At 37.7% G+C, this 21,501-nt stretch overlaps 1 protein-coding gene across 2 annotated transcripts in view; it reads left to right on the top strand.

Moving 5' to 3' along the window:
- The first annotated feature begins 1,168 nt into the window (after positions 1 to 1,168).
- The window catches only part of LOC149839577 (nuclear transcription factor Y subunit B-10-like), a 38,741-nt gene continuing 18,408 nt past the window's right edge, over positions 1,169 to 21,501 (top strand). The window contains exons 1-5 of one of the 2 annotated variants that reach the window (XM_090002637.1): positions 1,169 to 1,320; positions 1,600 to 1,845; positions 2,002 to 2,131; positions 2,258 to 2,622; positions 2,743 to 2,793. In XM_090002637.1, the coding sequence (XP_089858763.1) occupies positions 1,628 to 1,845; positions 2,002 to 2,131; positions 2,258 to 2,284 (375 nt within the window). In that variant the 5' untranslated portion in view covers positions 1,169 to 1,320; positions 1,600 to 1,627 and the 3' untranslated portion in view covers positions 2,285 to 2,622; positions 2,743 to 2,793. The other variant, XM_090002638.1, reaches the window with a different exon arrangement.

The following is a 21,501-nucleotide window of genomic DNA, read 5'->3' as shown; positions in this document are numbered from 1 at the left end:
CGAGGATAAGTTATAAAAAATTTCATCACAATCACATAATGTTGTCTCAAATTTGTAGAGAGTTCAACCCATCTCCTGCATGATGAATGCACAGGTGTCCTTGTGTAAGCAACACAACACAGTGCAAGTTGATGAATGATCCAGTGAAGAAAAATCATGCATCTTATAATTGGAGATTGATGTACCTACCATAAGTGACAAGATAAACTTATTCTGAACTTGAACAACTTCAAGAGCCGCGTGCAAACATATACACACATCCACGGAAGCAGATCAGGTCATGCTGAAAACGAGCGTTTTTGCTCATGCGGACATCGTGGCCGTCTGTTTGCATTTTGGATGAATGCCACGTGGTTTTGTTGACTTTTGAGCTTTTTAAAATGCAAATCGGATGACCACGATGTCAGCATGAGCAAAAACGCTCATTTTCAGCATGACCTGATCTGCTTCCCACGTCCACAACTACCCTTCATCTCACCAAGGAATCATGAGCTCCCCATTCAGTACAACGACAAATAAGGAACAAATTCATGTGAATGCAGTGCATGCCATACACGGCTTTTCCAAACGCCAAGGCCCTATAGACAGCCAACATACTTTTGAGCACCGTCCATCACAAAAGATGGAAGGCCACCAACCAAAAGGGGCAATTGAATGTGGGCCCCAAACCTTCCACCACCAAACCTGCTAGCGCAGAGTGATTCTGGCCCAACTTGCTGACTTACTCCATTTGGATCACTACACAAAATGTCCTATGCTCCTCATCATTGCCCCTTAAAACACACAAAAAAAGGCAAAGCAAACCCCTTCAAATTGAGAAGTCCCAATGATTAAAACTCCCCACACAACTACATGCCAACAATCCCAATAATCACACAAAAACTATACTTAACCGGCGACGTTAGATTCCGGTCGCCAGAATATTCCACCCCACAAAAAAAGGCAAAGCCCTCTAGAAAAGGCTTGGAACCCACACAGTGGATCCGAAATGTGAGCCAAGAGACTAGGCAAATTAACTGACCCAATAAAAAAACATGGGCCAGAGAAAAGGACAAAATGGTGTCGGACCACAATCTTAATCCGGTTGCTGGAATCTAGGTTCCGGCGGTCGGAATCCGGCGATGTGTAAGAACGCGGCCTATTAGGAAGGGCTTGTTTTATATAAAAAGGAGAATGGACGGTGAAGATAGGCAGAACTCCACGCCTGGCTTCCATCCGAGCGTTTGCTGTGTTGCTTCCTCTCCAGCGTCCGATCTGGTGGTGGGAATCGCCATCCGCCAATTAGCGGAACCCCCTCAAAAACTCCCTCGAATTCTTCGAGTGAGTTTCTCTCTCCACCTCTCTCTCCACTCTCTTCCCCCATTACCCTTCTCTCTCTTCCTCTCTTCTCCTCTTCTTCTCTCTTTCTTTCCTATCACTCTCTAGACCATGGTTCTTGGTTTCCTTTCTTCTTCTTCTTCTTCGGGTTGTTTTGGGAATTTTAGGGTTTGGTGGTTTGTTCCTTTTTGGGTGATGCATGGTGGTGACGGTGAAGATGTTGCTCTCTCTCTCTCTCTTGCGTTCTCATGGTGTTGGTGTCCTTTGGTTGTTTTTGGGTAGGTTGCTTGATTAAATTCTCTAGTGTTTCATGGCGGATGCCTCGGCCAGCCCCGGGAGCCCTGAGAGCCCGCACTCTGGGGAGCAGAGCCCGCGGTCGAACGTCCGCGAGCAGGACCGGTTCCTGCCAATTGCCAATATCAGTCGGATCATGAAAAAGGCGCTTCCGGCAAACGGAAAGATTGCCAAGGATGCGAAGGAAACCGTCCAGGAATGCGTTTCGGAGTTCATTAGCTTCATCACAAGCGAGTATGCACCTTTCTTCTGTCCCTTTTTGTTGAATATGTTCTCGGATTCGTGCCAATCGATGGGTTCCATGGAAATCCTCAGGGAATTGCTACTTTTTTGCTTTGATCTGGTGTAGACTTGTTGATTTGTTGGTCTATTTTTTGGGGGTTTCTGTAGAGCGAGCGATAAATGCCAGAGGGAAAAGAGGAAGACTATAAATGGTGATGATTTGCTATGGGCCATGGGAACTCTGGGTTTTGAAGATTACATTGATCCTCTTAAGGTGTACTTGAACATGTATCGAGAGGTAATTTGTTTTGTGGGCTTGCATGCCAAGTTAAATTCTCTCTTATCGTTTACAAGGTTGAACTAACTCTTTTTCCATTTTTTTGTTCACTTTGATGGGATTGCTCTCATCATCGACATGCTACAGATGGAGGTATGTATCTTCCTTTTATAGTCTATTTGATTGCTTGGTTTAGTAAAATTTGTGCTTTCTTGCTATTTGGTTATTTTTGAATTGTGGTTTGATCTGATGGCATGTTGTTTATATTTGTTATTGATAATGCCTTCTCACCAGATATCCGACCCACGAGCTTGCTTCATTTGTCAAGTTGATTTTTCCCCTTTTCTTGTTGCTATCTCAGAAGTTCATTAACCGGTTGCATTATGTATGTGTTCATTCTGTTGTATTGCCGTTTTGAATCCACATAATATCAGGGTGACAGTAAAGGTTCAAAAGGTGGAGACACCAGCAAAAAGGATGCTGCTGGATTTCAGCCTGGTTCTAGTGCTTCGGTAAAATTTTACAGCTACTGTTCGTTAGTTTGGTCCTTCTTTGTGGCCATTTTAGCACTTATGGTGTATCTAACAATTTATCTGCTTCTTTTGTGGTTTGTGTGGGAATCTTACCAGCAGATTGCTCACCAAGGTTCATACAATCAAGGGATGAATTATATGCAGCTGCAGGTATTTAGATAAGTTCTGTATGTTAACTGAAGATTATGTGTGCACAGCTTCTGTTTCATATGCAATGAGTGAGATGCTATTGATGCTATTGCCAGTTTTTTGTCTGATCTGTCTTCGAAGTGGTTATATTTTGTGCTTTTCTCTTGACTACTAAATGCCTCCTCTACACATGCATGAGGATCTAGCTTCCAATTTTCAAAAAGTTCTTGTTTGTAAATATTTCAGAAAAAAGATTTCTGAGCTACGACAATTCGGTATTCTAAATTATGTTAGGTGTGTGATTATTGTTCATTGGACTAACTTATAAACCTGAAATAAAGATGGACTAAGATTGGTTCCTAATCTCAAACTAACCATGTCTCTAGCGTTTATGATCCATTGTCTGGAATCATCTATATTTACTGTTGTCAACATTTAAAAAATGTTAAAACAATGGCATATGCCCATTGTAGTTTCTGTCTTTAGATGATTTCTTGTTTGAAGAAGTAGAAAATGGAAAAATGTGAATTGCCTGAAAGAATAATAGAGCTTGTAAAATATGCAATGTAAAAGGTTAGAGGTTTACTTCTCCTATTTTTCATGTTGTACTGGTAAGCTGGAGAATTCCCTCCTCTCAGATTGATCTAGAGATGCATTCTTTTATAGATTGTGCAACTCTAATGATCAAACTATGACATATGACCCTGGGAAATTGGAGCTTGTTCACGATAGTTTTGAGAAAAGTAGGTGGCATTTAGCTGCAAATGCATATGATGTAATGGACTGATGTTAATTACCATTTGCATTAACAATTGCTTTTTATAATAAGTGCAATGTTGTAAAAAGCATATCGGGAGGCAAATTGGAAGGGTCTTGGGTATGGGTGTATCGGACCATATCCTATCATATTATAGGATACAGTGATACACCTTCAAAAGGTTTTAAAAAATTCAAAAAATTTGGTCCTTTGATAACCATTCATCATACAATGGATTATGAAAAACAACCTTGTGTTTCTTGATCTCTCCATTAGATTCTTTTGTAGTAATGAATTCAAGAGGTACTTTCATGGTACCATCAATGTGCCCTACAAGTTTCATGTGCCTGATATAGGGCAAAATAATTCCCTTCCAAACAATGTAGTTGGATGAGGATAACTTGACATTGACTTTGGGAAACAAAATAGGTGCAGTTGATGTAGGAAAGGAAGAAGAATATGCCATGATAACAGAACCGATACCAGCAACACAGTGATCTCATGTTTTTTTTTTTTGAGATCACACTATTAGAGATCAGTTCTTTTGTCAGAATCCAAAAATGATGGTTAAATATTTAGAGAAACGACATGGAAAGTGAGTGAGAAGTGTGAGATGAAACACATAGAAAACCTGAAAAGGAGTGTGAGAGGACATGAAGGAAGCATGTAGGAAACATGAATGAAGCATATGGGAAGAATAGGAAAATAATGGAAAATCTAGGAAGTGAGGAATATTGTGCTTTCAAATCGAGTTTTCGGTAAGCATGCTTCCCACCTATCTAAGAAGCTTCTGGTAACTCTGAGCCCAACATACAAGATTTCAGGGGCTAGATGACAATTTACACCCTTGATGTTGCTGTGTTAAGAATGATAATTGAAGTAGAGGAGGTTACCACTCATAAGCAAATGTAACCTTCTCAAGGAAGTGCTTGTAAATACCACCACAAAAGACTTCACAAAGAGGAGAGAGACAAAAAAATTGAGAGGATGTTAAAATAGAAGCACATTCTGAAGTTTTCGTTTGTTTTTTCCTTTTCTCTTTGTGTTATATGCAATAGACCTTAGAGAATCAAAGGTGTTGTAAAGGAAGCGTTCATGAATAATAATTCAATGCTTTTTTACTTCCCTTTTTTGGGTATTGTAGAGATTGAAAAAAAAAACACTACAAGTTTGGCACGCTCAATGGGACACTGTCAGCCTTTCATCTCTCTAAAGAAGCCTCTGCTTATCACCAATGGTAGGAAACAACATGCATCCTAAGGAGAAACTTGTGCTGACAAGCCAACTTTTAGGCATAATGTACTCTCCAACCATTCTGCACAATGGGCCTCTTATCCATGCTAGATACAAAGCTTGCAAATCATGGCTTCATGGGCTTAGGAGTCACCATTATCTCTAAGAAGTTTACTTGACGGGTAGAGTTATCCTTGAATCCACATTCCCCTACTTCAACACAAAGAGAGTAATCTTTTAGGGTATGTTTGGTTGTCTCATGAGATTCAGATTCTCATTCAAATGAGAGTCTGAATCTCATTTGACCTCGTTTCTCATGGTAACCAAACAACGACAAAATGTGATGGTGAGAAACTAGATCACTTTTGATTCAATTTCTCACCAGCTCGTGAGACTTCGAATCTCACGAGGCTCCTTGTGCTGATTCACATGGGCCCTATAAAAATGTTCCCCAATGGTCTTCTTCCCTTTTGTATAGGCTGTGCTAGGGGCGACACCAGAGCAACTTGCAACTAGCTTGTCAGAATGAAGAATCATTGTCGGTGAAGCTTGTTGGGAAAACATTGGAAAGAAAAAACATCACTGAGAACCAAGTGCTTTGAGGTATGATGCTGTTTTTTGCGCGGGGCACTAAAACAGCCAGAAAACCCTTACTTTTTTTTGTGTTTTGAAGTGAGGTAGAGCTTGTCGGAAATGTTCCTCCAGCAAGCTCCATTCCCGTCACCATCTCTTTGCTAGGGCTCAGAGGTGCCGCTTTTTTCCTAATTTGTTGGTGAGGTGGAGCTTGTCAGAAACCACTACCGACGACCACCTCCAACCCCACTCGCTGCTTTGTTTTGTTTTGTTTTTTTCTTTATTGATGGTGAGATGGAGCTCGTCAATCGGCGAGCTCCACTCTCCCTCCCCTGTTTTCTTGGGTAATTGAGGCAGTATGGGGCTCGCGGGAAATCATTGCCAACGAGCTCCAGTCCCTCTCTGTTTTTTTTCTTTAATGGTAAGATGGAGCTTGCTGACTTGAGAGCTCAATTCTCCTTCCTCCCATGTTTTTTTTTGTGTGTGTGGGGGGGGGGGGGCTGAGTTGAGGCAGGATGGAGCTTGCCAAAAATCATTACCGACGAGCCACCCCTTCTCTATCAGTTCTCAAATGGGGTCATTTCCTCACACTAAACAAATGTGCGAAAACAAATCACATGAGGATTTGAATCTCATGATATTCCAATTCTCATGTGATTCTTTTTCATTTTTGAGAAGAGTAGCCAAACATACCCTTAATGTCAATGATAAGAGTTCACTTTTTTAGGTTCCTACATAGGAAATGAGTTAAATGGCTCTATGATCTTGGTAAAGGATCTTAAGGTCAAGGAGCATAACACTAAACCTCTCACAAAAAGTGGATGGACATTTGTGTTTCCCAAGAACATGTGAGCATTGCATGGAGAGGGGCGTAAATGCAAAGTCTTGAAAAAGTATAACCATACTAGTTCTTAATTCTAAACATGGGAAAGCTCTCTTTTCTATTGCTTATCCATCAAAATGGATGACTTACAATCCAAATCCACCACACATGGGAGGTAACTGGAATGGGACAAGGTGAAATGGAACAATAGTGAAACAAACACAATGGCAATAAAGGGCTTCAATAAACTCACTAAAGGTTGGTCACTAATGGACCAATTACAATCTCAAAAGAGATAAAATACTAAATAGCAAAAGCGACATGAAAGCCTATAAAAGAGAAATCACTAATATAGAAGCCCACTAATGCTTCTAAGATCATTACAATTAGCAAGGGAGTGAGGCTCTATTTATAGAGCCTCACTCAAGCTAATGGAAGGCAGTCCAGCTTGTTGGACCGCCTTCCAATGGTCATTATTATGACTGTTGGAAATGCCTTTTATGAAAAGTCTAAAAACCTAAAAAAGAAAATAGAAATTATAGAAATGACAGAAATACCCTTGAGGGTATTTGAATACAATTTTAACACTCCTCAAACTTATGGGGAAATCACCGAAAGTTTGCTAAGAAAATACAAAAATTGGGGCAGTGGAAGAGCTTTGGTGAAGAAGTTTGCAATTTGAAATTCAGACTGGACATATGGCAATGTAATAGTCCCCTTCAAATATTCTTCGCGAACATAGTGGCAATCCATCTCAATGTGTTTTGTTCGCTCGTGAAATGTGTGATTGGTGGCTATATAAATGACACTTTTATTATCACAGCATAGCTTCGAAGATTATGAGACATCAACACCCATATCGGAAAGTAGTGCTCTCATCCACACAACTTCAGTGGTTGTGGTAGTCATTGCCCTCAACTCCGCTTATGTAGAGGATAAAGACACTTTCCGTTATTTTTTGCATCCCCAAGAAATAAGAGAATCACCTAAAAACACAAAAGCCAGTAGTGGAGTGACGGTTATTGGGATCTCCTCTCCAGTCAAAATCAGTATAAGCAATAAGACTTAAGGACGAGAAAGATAATAAGAATAGTCCTTTAGATATGGTTTTCTTGATGTATCGAATTATTCTTAATACTGCACTCATGTGGACAATTGTGAGCGCATGTGGAAATTGACTTGCAGAATGTACGACATGCGCAATATCTGGCCTTGTAATGGACAAGTACATCAACGATCCAATAAGTTGTCGATAAGGGGTTGGATCGTCTAATAATACTCCATCTTCAGCTTGCATTTTCGCATTTATTATTTCAGGAGTATCAACATGTTTTGTGTCAGTGGTTCCTGAACGCTCAACAATATCAGCTGCAAACTTGATTTGAGATAAAATGTATCCTTTTGGTGAGTAGGCTATTTCAATTCTTAAAAAGTATCTCAAAAAGCCAAGATCAATCATATCAAAGGATTTTTTAAGCAAAATTTTAATATCTTTAATTTCCTTTTGATCATTCCCTGTGATGATCATATCATCAACATACAAAAGAAGAATGATCAATGAGGTACCTGTAAATCTCACAAAAAGAGCAGTGTCAGTATAATAAGATTTAAATCCAAGTTTTAATATCGTACCACTGAACCGATCATACCATGCTTTGGGGGCTTGTTTAAGCCCGTATAGAGCTTTTTGAAGATGAAGAACCATGCCTTTTTTAATAGACAGACCGGGGGGGATCTATGTATACTTCTTCATTTAAGTTTTCATTCAAGAATGCATTTTTAATATCTAACTGATATATCGGTCAATTTCGAATGGATGCTACAACAACTAGAGTTTTAACTATAGTCATACGAGCTACTGGGGCAAAGGTCTCCTCGTAATCTATAACATATTCTTGAGAATATCCTTTTGCAACAAGTCTTGCCTTATATCTCTCAAGAGTCCCGTCACTTTTTGTTTTAATTTTAAACACCCATCTACACCCTATTGTCTTCTTTCCGATAAGAAAAGATTGAATTACCCAAGTGTGAGCCTTGTGTAATGCATCTAATTCAAGGTTCATGGCTTCAACCCATTCGTTTATATTTTTGGCTTCGTTATAGTTGGATGATTCATGATAGGAATGAATGGCTAGAAGACACGCCCTGTAGTTTGGTAAGAAGGATTCGTATGAGACAAACCTACTTGGAGGCCTATGTGTTCGTTTTGACCTTCTAACATTATTTTCTTCAGTATTTGTTAGTTGATTATATTTGTCAAGGGCACATAGATGCTCCCCAGTATTTCGTCTAGAGTATTGAAGAAGATCTTGAGATGGTTCGCTACTTGAGTAATTAATAGACTCAAAAGTTTCAATATGATTACTAATACCTTTATTGGGTAACAAATCAAATAAGAAAGCATACTCGGATTCTTCTTTAGGAACTTCAAAATCAAATCCATTGTCATTTTCTAGAAAGGTAACATTTTCAAAACCTAGAGTTTATCATTTGTTTTATCATAACATCGATATCCTTTTTTATTATCAGCATAACCAAGAAAGACACATTTTATGGTTTTAGGAGAGAGTTTGCTATATTTTTCAAGAAGCACGAAGCATTTACAACCAAATACCCTTAAGCCTTTTTAAATCAAGAGAAATTTTAAAGAGTTTTTCAATAGGAGACTTGTTTTTCAAAGTTTGAGAAGGCATTATATTTATCAAATAGACTCTGGTTAGGGTAGCTTCAACCCAAAATTGCTTTGGAATTTCTTTTGAAATAAGTAGAGTTCTAGTAGTTTCAATGATGTGACGATGCTTTCTTTCAGAAATCTCATTTTTGTTGAGGTGTCCTAGGGCATGACTTTTGATGCACAATTCCATGATTTTTTAGATATAGTTGAAATTCATTTGAAAGAAACTCTCTCCCAGAGTCAGAGCGGAAGACTTTAATGTTTGTTTTAAATTGATTTTTAACTAGATTGTGAAAGCTTTTAAAACATGAAAAAACTTCAGATTTGAGTTTTAGAAAGTAAATTCAAGTATGTTTACTAAAATCGTCTATAAATGTAACATAATACAAATAACCACCTTTTGACATTACAAGAGCAGGACCCACACATCCGAATGTACTAATTCAAAATTTTCATGTGTCATAGAGGTTCTAGATCCAAAAGGTATCATTTGCATTTTTTCAAGTATACAATCTTCACATACAAAATTTTTATTTTTACAATTTTTTTTTAAAAACTGGATAAAGAGATAATTTGGATATACTTGGATGTCCTAATCGTTTATGCCAAAGATCTATATTAATGTCTTTGACATGATTACAAAATGAGTGTTTTGGTAAACACAGAAAATCCATGTAGTAAAGGTCTCCTCGTCTATGGACTTACCCAATCAACTTCCCTGATTGGAGATCCTGCACCCAACAAGCCTTAGATGAGAAGAATACTTTACAACCATAGTCATCAATTTGAGAGACCGAAAAAAGATTTAAATTCAGTTTAGGAATGACTCTCACTTTTAGAACAAAGAATTTTTTTGAAATATCTTCAAGGTTTCCTAAGATTTTGACTTTTAAAGAGGTACCATTGGCAGTTGATACACATGAGAAATATGATTTAGTGCAATCGGATAATAGAGACTCATTGTGAGTCATGTGGAAAGAAGCACCAGAGTCTAGAATCCAAGAGGTCTTACCTGGAGGAGACGAGGAAGATATGGCAGCCCCGGATGTAGAAGGTGTGGCCTTGAGAAGTTGTGAGACAGCTTCTGTTATTTGAGCAAGATTTAATTCAGTGAAGTTGCTCCTTTTTCTTGATTCTTGAGGTTCTTCACTTAAAGCGGCCACCTTTTTAAATTTAGGACATTCTGGTCTTATATGTCCGGGTTCCTTACAATGACAAATAATTTTACCTTTGTATCCTCCTCCATTATGTCCTTCATTAAACTTCTTCTCAAAGTGAGGTGATTTATATGTTTTTACAAAATTTTCGGGTATTGCCGTGGCAAGGACCTCATCATTAGACTTGTGCATTCCAAGTCTTGTCTCTTCTTGACAAATTTGATCAAGGGCCTCACTTATAAAAGGAGTACTAGTCCTATGAAGGAAGAAAGATCTTACTTGCTCAAATTCCGGTCTAAGGCCATAAAGAAAAGAAAAAAGATTTTCTCTTTCGATTTGGGACCTTCTCAAATCAATAGCCGAACCTTCTCATTTTGGTTACAATATGGCTAATTCATCCCAAATAGGAGATAAAATATCATAAAAATCTTACACTTTTATCTCCTTGTTTTGAATTACATACCTTGTCTTGGAGATAATAAAGTCTAGCCATATCCTTTTGGATAAAGGTATTTCTTTCCTTCTTGAATTTGATGATATTGGTGGCGATCTTAAACTCCATGGTATTCATAAACCATGAGAGTATTTGTGCATTACTTGTCTCCCAATCTTTCAATTTACTTTGGTATTCTTCCAAGGCTTTTTCTTTTTCTTCTTCAGACAAAGCTTTGACTTGATCTCTTCTCTCTGGGTCAATTTGAGTTGTAGTTCACTAGTAGAACCACTACCAAAACTCCACAATTTTTTACCTTTGATGCGATTCTCCATAGCCGTCACCCACATCAAGTAGTTGTTTTCATCGAGTTTGTAGGTGATGACGGTGGCAAACTCTCTTTCTCCCATAATGAATACTTTGAGTTTTGAATAGAGGAGATAGGGAATAACCAAGGATCGAAGAACACTTCACGAAATTCTCCTTCTTTCAAGAGCCAAGCTCTGATACTATATAATGGGACAAGGTGAAATGGAACAATAGTGAAACAAACACAATGGCAACAAAAGGCTTCAATAAACTCACCGAAGGTATGCAGGCCTATCAAAGATAAATCACTAATATAGAAGCCCACTAATGCTTCTAAGAGCATTACAATTAGCAAGGGAGCCTCACTCAAGCTAATGGAAGGCAGTCTGGACTGCCTTCCAACTGTCATTATTATGACTGTTGGGTGGCAGTCCAACGACCCAACAGTCCTAATATGACTGTTGGAAATGCCTTTTATTAAAAGTCTAAAAACCTAAAAAAGAAAATAGAAATTACAGAAATACCCTTGAGGGTATTTGAATACAATTTTAACAGTAACTTGCCAAATTCTGAAGGTGATGCTTATCTACAAGTGCTTCAAAAAGCAACTCAAATCTCAAACTCGAAAGTGGTTCTTAAACCTTAACCCCAAAAGTTAATATTTAAGTCTTAAACCTAAAAGTGAGTATTGAAATCCCAAAAGCGGGTATCACACGATAAGCCTAAAAGTGAATTCTTAAATAATAAAAGTGAATACTCATGTTTTAAGCTAAAAAATAATAGTGAAATTGTTACGGTCCAAAATTCTGAAGATGATTCCGATTCAGTACCCAGGATCCAGACACCACCTCTAGAGCCCCATGAGGGTTGACCAACACTGTGTGGGTCTCAGGGTGATGACATGACAACTGATAAGCCTTCTTTAATTAATTCCAATTGTTCAGAGTCCCAGTCTTAAAGCAGAGATCCATACACATGGTATCACCAGGAGGTAGGCCAATTAACAGAGGGGCTCCATACGAGGGTTGCGTGAATCCAGAAGAGTCCTAGGGGACGTGCCCTCCTTCTAGAAGTTAGTTAAGTCTAGTTATTTGCTTTTAATTAAGAGTCTTTAATTAATTTGGGTAATTAATGTAGAGTCCTTAGATAAGTAGGAATCCTAGCTTAGTTGGGTTATTGACTTTTCTAATAAGTTGTAGTTTTAGGTAATTAGGACTCAACCCCAACTTTTTCTATTTAAAGAGGTCTTGGAGAGTTATTTTGAACATTGAATAATTGAATTGAAGTTCTCAGCATCTCTCTATCTTTCTAACGTCCATTTCCCTCTCTTGTTTCTTGTTTCTCTCTCTACTTTCTCTCCTCTCTCACGACCTCTGGTCCTCCTTCGACCTTGTAGCATCTCAGTCACACAAGCGTCAGATGTCTAGCCCCTTCACTAGAACTTGAGCTCCCTCAACTTCTGGACCGTGCGTTTTATCTTATCGGCGAGCCAAGTAGCCTCTTTGCATTACAAGTCATGTGTCCAAGTTCCAGAATGTGGGAAACTCCATCTCAGCTTGCTAGAGACCTCTCAAGTACCTCTATTACCCTTCCTTAGCCTTAGATTGACTTTTGTTAGCTTTCTAGAACCCGAAACCCGAAATCGCATCATGTCGGGTGCCCAAAACGCCCTCATTCCCTAAATTGATAACTCTTGACCGTCAGAAGCCTTTCCCTGTGTTTAGATCATATCCCAGACTCACACACGTTCTTAGGTGCCCCTAGAACTCTTGGACTAGAGCCTTTCAGTTTTGAACCGAAACTACGCCCGAAATGCTTACTGGCTTCAAACCACTCTTACTTCATTGAGCCATTTAACCTTGTTTTCACTATTTTGCTCAATCTGTAACCACAAGAAACCTCAGACTTCTTCTCCACCGTGTCCAATAGGGTTCTGCACCCCTGATATGTGTACCCAAGGTCCCATGATCTAAGAATCTCAAGTTCAATCCTCTTGAGTCTGTCGTGCTCAAATTGCAATATCCGCAGTAGAAAATTTGGACCTACTTTCTGGGCTTTCTTTTGAACCATCACCTCCGGAAGTTTTAGAGGTTCTAACAAAGTGATATCAGAGTGAACACATTCAAATGGAGCTTGCACCCTCCAACAATGATAAAACATAAGAAATCCACAATCATGCATAACAAGATCGGGTGATTGCCGAACAAACACAAACCAAACTTTTTCGGCAACGACAATCTAGCTTGGAACAAGGCAAGTGCTTGGAGTGCATAGAGCAGCCAATTGCAGACCTCATTGGTCGTGCCCTCCCCCTCAGCATGCTAGGGCAACCAGGGCCCTAGGGCTTTGTATTCATCGGTGAATGTATAGAAGGACCGAATGACTCAATTCTCTGGAGCTGCCTCACAACTTCGTGCAAGGTATGGGTAAACAACCTTATTTCGAAGTACCTTCCTTTGCGGGTGAGAATGTGCGAGAGTGGGTTTTTAAACTCAAGCATTTTTTTACTTGTCACAATGTGTCCCTCGAGGCACACGTTGCCAAATCATTTGATTTTGAAGACGTCAATTCCTAATTACTTCTGGCGATTTGTTATCTCGAAAAAAACTTCGGACACATCTCTACAGTTGATTCCTATCCTAATTAATTTGTTGAACTACATTTCATTAGATCAGTAAGTTATTTGGGATTTCTCTCTAGTTTTCCTTGAGTTTATTGAGTTATTCCTTATTAATGTGTCTTTTTCAAATCCCAATATCACTTCCTCATTTCTGAATCAGCTTGTCTCTAACAAGCTGGACTCTTCAAATTTTATTACATGTAAGAAACATATTATACCTTTCATCAGTAGTCTTGATTTGTTGGGGCATCTTGATGGGTCTCTTCCTATGCCTGATGAATTTGTTGTAACTCAAGATGCAAAGGGAGTGCAATATGTGTAACACCCCAAAATTTTAACCCGAAAATATACTTAAAATCTCAAAATATTTTTTTTGAAACTCTTTAGAATACGATAGAAGTATTCATTTTTCGTTTCGGGTAGAATTTTCGGCGGGTTACAGGTACTTTAACACAACATAGATTTAGATTCGTTCCTCGTAATGGACTTGTGTCCAGGTCCAAATTGTGGATTGGGTCCGATTAGAGTTCCAAAATTCAGATGAAAACGAGACATTTCAGTTCATGAACCAAATTAAACAATTCATCAAACAAATTGACGGTTTGTAAATGTTGGACTTTAATGCTCGCAACATTGTAAAAAATAACAATTCTTAATAATCATAGACTACTTTCTAAAACAAATCTCGGGACTAAAATACATGGTTCTCGACATAGCCTGAAGCATCCTGCCACTGCTCTAACTCGTTCACTCCTTACCTAAATGTTTATGATATAGGAGACCGACTCGTCGATTCTATAACATTGCATGTGTGTACAAAACCAAGTATACATGTAATCATACATCTTTTCAAAACATATACAATGCAACATGAAAATCATAATGCATTCAAATAAACAACTATAGCAAATTCATACAACTTATTACAAAACAAGAACATTTCAATGATTCAACATTTGAATCAAAGTGCATGCTTTCAACATAGGTTTATTAGAAAGTGAACCTACTTAATTCTAATGCATAGTTTCTCGTGCTTACCATTCCTATGAGTACGTGCATGACAAGTGGTTGAAACAGAGGAGACCACTCGGTGGTTTAGTATGCCATGTATTTTAATTACCCGAGTGAGTTACTGAAACAGATCCACTACGGGTGGTTCACGATTGAGAGAAACCCCACTTGTGACAGTACAAACAAGATATATCCTAACAAACTTCTGCAAAATATGTACATACCTTCTTAGGACAATATTGGTAGTCCGACCTCCTAACTTTTGAGGACTAGAGACCGAATGGACTTTCTCACTCTCAAAGAATTTTAACGTGGCCTATCGGAGTGTATACGATCTACCCTTTCTAAGATAGACCCAGAATCAGTAATTGGGTTATCTTTATTAAGGGAAATAGGTCAATGCAATTTAATACATGTGCCATTTATCATTCGGCCCTCCATGGACAATTAACCCAAGTGCCCCTCTAGGGTATCTTTCCACATTGCCTTTCATGGCAAGAGCATCATACCGCCCACTCCTGACAATCACACAGTTTATGAACACATTCATGTGGATAACCCATTTATTTTGTCCTTGGTTCTTTTAAACCATTTGTTCAATCATGTACTTATAAGCATTCATGTGCACACATATGTTTTTCACGACTTTGTGCACTATGATACCATAGAATATACTTTTATTGGCATACCTTGCACATTATAATCACATGTCACATATTATATCATTATTCTGTACATCATAACATCACGACAAAAATTAGAACTTTACATTCAAAAGATTTTCACAAAAGATTGCACAAGCACACTGCCTCAATAGGTCCACGTACTGCTCAACAATATGTCACATATCTATTTGGTTCTCCTTTGGAACCATCACATGCATTCAAACAAAAATAATTCACCAACTCGGGACTAATAATGCAGAAATTTACCTAGCGTTAAAAATTTTGTCACAAATTGTACAAAACAATTTAGGCTCTAAAATTTAACTAAAGGTACTTACATATGTTATATGCATACTCTCAAAATCTTCGAGCTTAACTCATTACAGAACAAGAAATAAAATTTCTGCAACACAAACTGTTTTTTATCACAAAACAAACTTGTCCAATTTCTGTCTTTTCAAGAAAAAATCATTATAAATTGTCTAGGAAGAATTAGATGTTGGGATTTTTACTGTGGATGGCTTGATATGTCAGATTGAAGCTCACAAAATTCCAGAATTTAATTCGATTCTAGAAGAGATAAAAATATCGGAACATACTATTTTTGTTACTCGACAACACTTATCTCAGAAATTACAAATTTTCGACCAACTTTCGTGAATTTTCGTTTCCAAACCGTGATTAGTCGACCTCTAAAATTTTAACCATGTGTTCTTCCATATATAGACTAACACATCTTAAAATTTTATCCACAAATCCTTAGTATTATGTGAGATATGATTTTTACAAAATATTTTGTTTTCGCCAGTGTCGTTAAAAAACGCGCTTCAAGGCGCAAAAAACACATCTCGCTTCAAGGCGAGGCCCCTTGTGCCTTGAGGTGCAAATAGAAAGCCCAAAATCCCTTAGGCGTATGCCTCATACGCTTTGAGGCGTACCTCTCATGGCGAGGTGCACCCCTTTAATTATAGGGTCAAATATGGGCTTTGACCCCATTTGACCTAAAATTGGGTACAAATAGAGCGGGCCCCAACCCTAATTAGGGTCGAGGGCCTTCCTCTCTTTCTCTTTCTCTTTCTTTCTGTCTCCCTGCTCTCTCATCTTTCTTGTCTCTCTCTTTCGCTCTCTCTGTGCTGAAAGGAAGAAGAAGAGATGTATCACTCTCCCTCTCTCATTGCGAGAAGGACCCCGTCAACCCGAGGTGCACAATTTTTTTTCTCCTCTTTTTCTTTCACCTTTCCTTTTCTTTTTTTTTCCTGTTATTTTTTCTCCTCCTCTGAGCTCTCACCCGCCACTCTCTTTGTTTTTCTTCTTTTTTTCCTTCCTTTTTCAGTTTCTATTTTTCAGTATCTGTTTTTCAGTTATATGCATATATATTCTATGTTTGGACAGGTGTATATTACATATATATTATATAATTCATGTATAATCTGTGTCTAGTTAGTTATATAATCAGTTTCTCTGTTATATATATGTTATATATTTAATTAATTGTATAAATCTGTGTGTATTTGTGTGAAAAACAAATATACATACACATTAGGACATTATATTTTGCTGTCAATCCTGTTATGCCGTGTAGTTTTTTCACATCTTATATAATCTGTTTTTAAGTTATATAATCGGTTTCTCAGTTATATAATCAGTTTCTCAATTATATATATGTTATATATTTAATTAATTATATTAATCTGTGTGTATTTGTGTGGAAAACCGATATACATACACACTAGGATGTTATATTTTGCTATCAACCCAGTTATGCTGTGTGGTTTTTTTCACATCTATATAATTTCTTTTTAAGTTATATAATTAGTTTTTCAATTATATAATCAGTTTCTCGGTTATATAATCAGTTTCTCAGTTGTATAATTTGTTTCAACATGGAATTCCTAGTGGATGTTTAATAGGAATTCTTGAGTAATATATGTTGATTCTTATTGAGTATGAATCTGAATTCCAATAAAGTTGTTGCATTTGATCTCATGTTTTTTGGTATTTATTTGAGATTTTTTATTTTTTATTAGTTGCTTTATCAATAAAATATTTCTTTTATTTATTTGTATTTTTAGATATTTTTTCAAAGTTTTCTTTTAAGTTTTCAATTTTTTTTTAGGCTTACGCTTTATCCCTCGCCTCACTTTTTGATAGAGTGCTTTGCTACGCCTTAATGCTTTTTACAACATTGGTCTCCGCATACCCACAACCAGGACAAAATTTCTATACTGATTTGCGGATGTCATATATCTCAATCCACAACCCTTCTGAGGCTAAAATTTGATCTGGGACTACTACTACGTGTATGTAGTATTCCCACCAAATTCCAAGATTTATGGGTGTACGGTTTAGGAGAAATATATTTATCTTTCTAACTGATCGGATCAAAATACCACATAACAGAATATAACTTTTCAAGAATCTACTAAGAAGCTTCAAGATTTCATAAAGAGCTTTAAGAGAACCATTTAACGTTTTTTAATCCATCAAGAACACATCAAATCCATTCATATAAATATTTAACATGTTGTAAATACAAAAATTCAACACATAACATGAATTTAACACCCAAAATCATCCATTTTTCAAAAGCGAACAAGTTTTCTCTATACTACGAATAACAATTCTTTTTACGAAAGAAATCTTGGTTTTAAATTCTCCGTGCATAAAGCAATATCAATTACTACGTGAATCTAAGTTGACATACATTCTGATACGCATTCGGGGATCATCCCACAACATGCTTATGTATCCTAGCACCATACACACATATACGGTTAAAGTTAACCTACCTCAAATCGTTAGATCATGCAAACACTTTTTCCCGAAATTCGTCTTTGTTGATCTGCTTCTTCCCACGAGCTGCACAACCAAGGGAGAGTAGCCACACCCCCTAGGCGTCTATGGAGGTTCTTCAAAGAGGGGTGTGAAGGAGGAAGAAGAGTGAGGGGCGTGTGAGAGAGATAAACGTGTGGGGGGAGAGAAACACCTTTACTCTAAATAACTCTCCTCATGAGGACTCCTAATTAAATAAGGAAACCTAGCCAATTAGGACTCTTAATTAATTAAGGAACATTCTATGCAACCTAGATAATTAGGACTCTTAATTAATCAATAAAACAATTTATGAATCTTAGCTAATTAGGATTTCTAATTATATAAGAAAACAACCTAGTTAATTAAATAAGCTAAGTAGGAGGAAAAAGGAAGGTGGTGACGCCCCACCTTGTGTTGGTCTTTGACTTGGCTTGGCTTGAGTCCTTCCTATCTTCGACTCTCATTCTGAGTGGGTCAACATCAAATAGGCGCCCCACTCCTGGGTCCTAATTACGATAATTGAGGTCCACATCTGGCTACAATTAAACTTATCCAAATTGAAATCCAAACAAAAATTGAAACATGAATTTCATCTTTATTTCTCATAAAATTTATCGAAAAAAATCTCAGGTGTTACAGCACGCCACAGAATCCAGAATATACAGGTTGGAAGAAGAATGATCAATTTGTGGTTGCTTTAATTACAACTACTCTCTCGAAGGAAGTATTATTGCGGATATCTACAAGGGTTTCAACATGCGAGCCGTGGTTGACACTGCATTATTGGTTTGACTAGACTTCTACTAAAAGAATCTATCATTTAAAGGGAGAATTTGCCCAGCTAAAACGTAGAGATTCTTATGCCATTGAATACCTCAATCGAATCAAATCTATCACGAATCAACTGGTTGTTGTCGGAATGCCAATCTTCGATGAGGATATTTGTATGAAGACCATTAGAGGATTATGACCAGAGTATGGCATGTTCATTATAATGTACACTGGTCTGAGTCCTCACCCAAATTTTGATCAACACTACAGGAACATGAAGTGATGTTTTATGTATCAACCAGTGCCAATAAGGAATCAACAACTCCTCAGCATGAAGTTCTTTTCACCGAAAATGTTGCACCTGGGACACAAGGATCAGGCAGAAGCAAAAACAAACAATATGTATGTGAATTAGGTATCCTTTCCACTCCATCTGGTCCAAGGCCAAATATCACGTGTCAGATCTGCGGTAAGCATGGTCATACTAGTTCTGATTGCTACTGGAGATATATACCTTCTTATCGTTCACCTACCGTTCCCATCCTTGCACGTTTCTGAGCCTTGGCAGCTGTTGGTCTTCTTCCTTCTCCCAGGACCACGTGCACCTTCTCACGTTGTCCCTGGGTATGTTGCCCCTCGGTTCCAGGCCGCCTCTTATTCACCTGAAGTTGGAATCCAAGATCTTGACACTCTGAGTGCCTGCTTCTCCAGCTTAAGCATGAACCAAAATCCTCTTGCCAATACATGAGCAGCTTCAACCAATTCATCCTGTCAACAGACAACACGTAACATAATAGGGGTATCCAATGGGCAGCAATCCAATGAATGCTATTTTGATTTCGGGGCTGCACACCATGTGACCGGTGATTCAAGTAAGCTTCTTAATGCAGTTTCTTATCATGGCATAGGTAGAATAGTCACTGGTGATGAAAAACATCTTCACATCACTCATGAAGGCATAATTGTTGTTCTTACAAGTTCTGACATTATGTATCTTCCTAACACCTTTCTTGTTTCTGGCATTCATCGTAATCTCATCTTTGTTGCTCAACTTTGTGATCAATCTAAGTCTTGTATTTCCTTTACCCTGTCTTTTGTTTAAGTGAAAGGATCTTCACACGAATCAGATGTTTGCTGAGGGAAGGAGATGTGAAAATCTCTATGGCATCAGTGGATCTCAACTTTTGTCATCTTCTTTTAGCCCAATTTTAATGTCTTTTAATTTATAAATGTAATTTTCAAAATGCTGAAAGATAGAGAGTACTTGATCTTTAGATTTAAGAAAAAAAGATCCAAGTGTATCTAGTGAAATCATTTATAAATGTGACATAATATCGAGATTTAAAAAAGGAAAGAACAGGGGAAGGTCCCCAAAGATCAGAATAAACCAACTCAAAAGAAAAAGAAGACTTTTTATTAGATATTCCAAGGGGGAGCTTATGGTTCTTACAAATTTAACAGAAAGAACAAATGAATGGAACTTTGGGAGAACTTTGGGAATCTTGTTTTTTAAAGGAACAAGATTCTTATTAAATAAGACACTAAGAAAGGTGAAATTGCAATGACTGAGTCTTTGATGCCACAACTCAGTATCTTTATTCAAACTTTCTTTTCTCGTAAAATTCTTACCCTCAGGAGTGATGGTGGTGGTGAGTACACATCTAGTGCATTCGAACCAATTCCTACATGATAATGGCATCCTGCATGAGATGTGTTGGCGTAGAAGGACAAAATGGTGTTGTTGAGCATAAACATCAACATATAATTGAAACTTTCCTTACTATGATGGTCGAGTCCAATTTTAGGACTAATTTATGGACTAAGGCATTTCATACCACAACTTTTCTTACTAATCAAATGCCTTTGACGAACCTAAATGGCCATACACCGTATTTCTTGATGTTTGGGAAAGAGCCAAATTATATGCACATTAAAGTCTTTGGTTGTATATGCTATGCCCACATTCTTAAGACTCTTAGAGATAAGCTTTCTTCAAGAACCCAGCCTTGTCAGTTCGTTGGTTATTATGATGAGTATAAAGGTTATATATGTTTTGATCATGCTTCTCGTAAACTTATCATATCATGAGATGTTTTTTATGAGAACATGAAAAACTGTAGCAACAACTCTAATGGAACACATTCACATCTATTGTTTACCTTTTGGCCTTCCAGCACATCATTCTGATCAGATTCAGCATAAACTCGTGGCTGTTAATAGTCCAATCAGCATATCACATACATCCTCCACTTTGCCACTACATCACTCATTTCCTCGGTTCGAGCAGGTATATAGCAGACGCAGTCAATCAGCAATTGAAGGAGGTGACACATGCTGAATCCTCTCCAGAATTGAATCTTGTACAACCTAGTACAAGTGAAAATCAAATCAACATTAATGCTGATTCTCCTACTCAATTCAGAAGATCTTCGAGGGTGAGGCATCCTTCAGATCGTTTTGTCACATATGAATTTTTCTCTTTAGATTTCACTGCATTTGCTGCAGCCCTTGAGAATAAAAGGAGCCTACCTCATATGGAGCAGCTAGGCAAAATCCTTGATGCGTAGAAGCCATGAATGAAGAAATCAAGGCATTATATGAATGCAATACATGGACGGTAGTTGACTGACTGCCAATAAAGAACATTCTAGGCTGCATGGGTATACAAAGTTAAATCTAAGTATGATGGGACCGTATAAAGATTCAAAGCACGTCTTATTGCCAAAGGATACACCTAAGAACACTAACTGGATTTCAATGAAACTTTCAGCCCTGTCATTCAAATGGGTACCATAAGGGTGGTCCTATCTATTGCAGTTGCTTACAAATGACCTCTATTTTTGCTAGACAAGAAGAACACCTTTCTTCATGGGAATTTACATAGAGCAC

The sequence above is a fragment of the Nuphar pumila genome, chromosome 4, assembly GCF_984573655.1.
Source record: "Nuphar pumila chromosome 4, dmNupPumi1.hap1.1, whole genome shotgun sequence".
NCBI lineage: Eukaryota > Viridiplantae > Streptophyta > Magnoliopsida > Nymphaeales > Nymphaeaceae > Nuphar > Nuphar pumila.
Note: the sequence above shows the minus strand (reverse complement) of the source record. Positions and strands in the feature narration are given on the sequence as shown.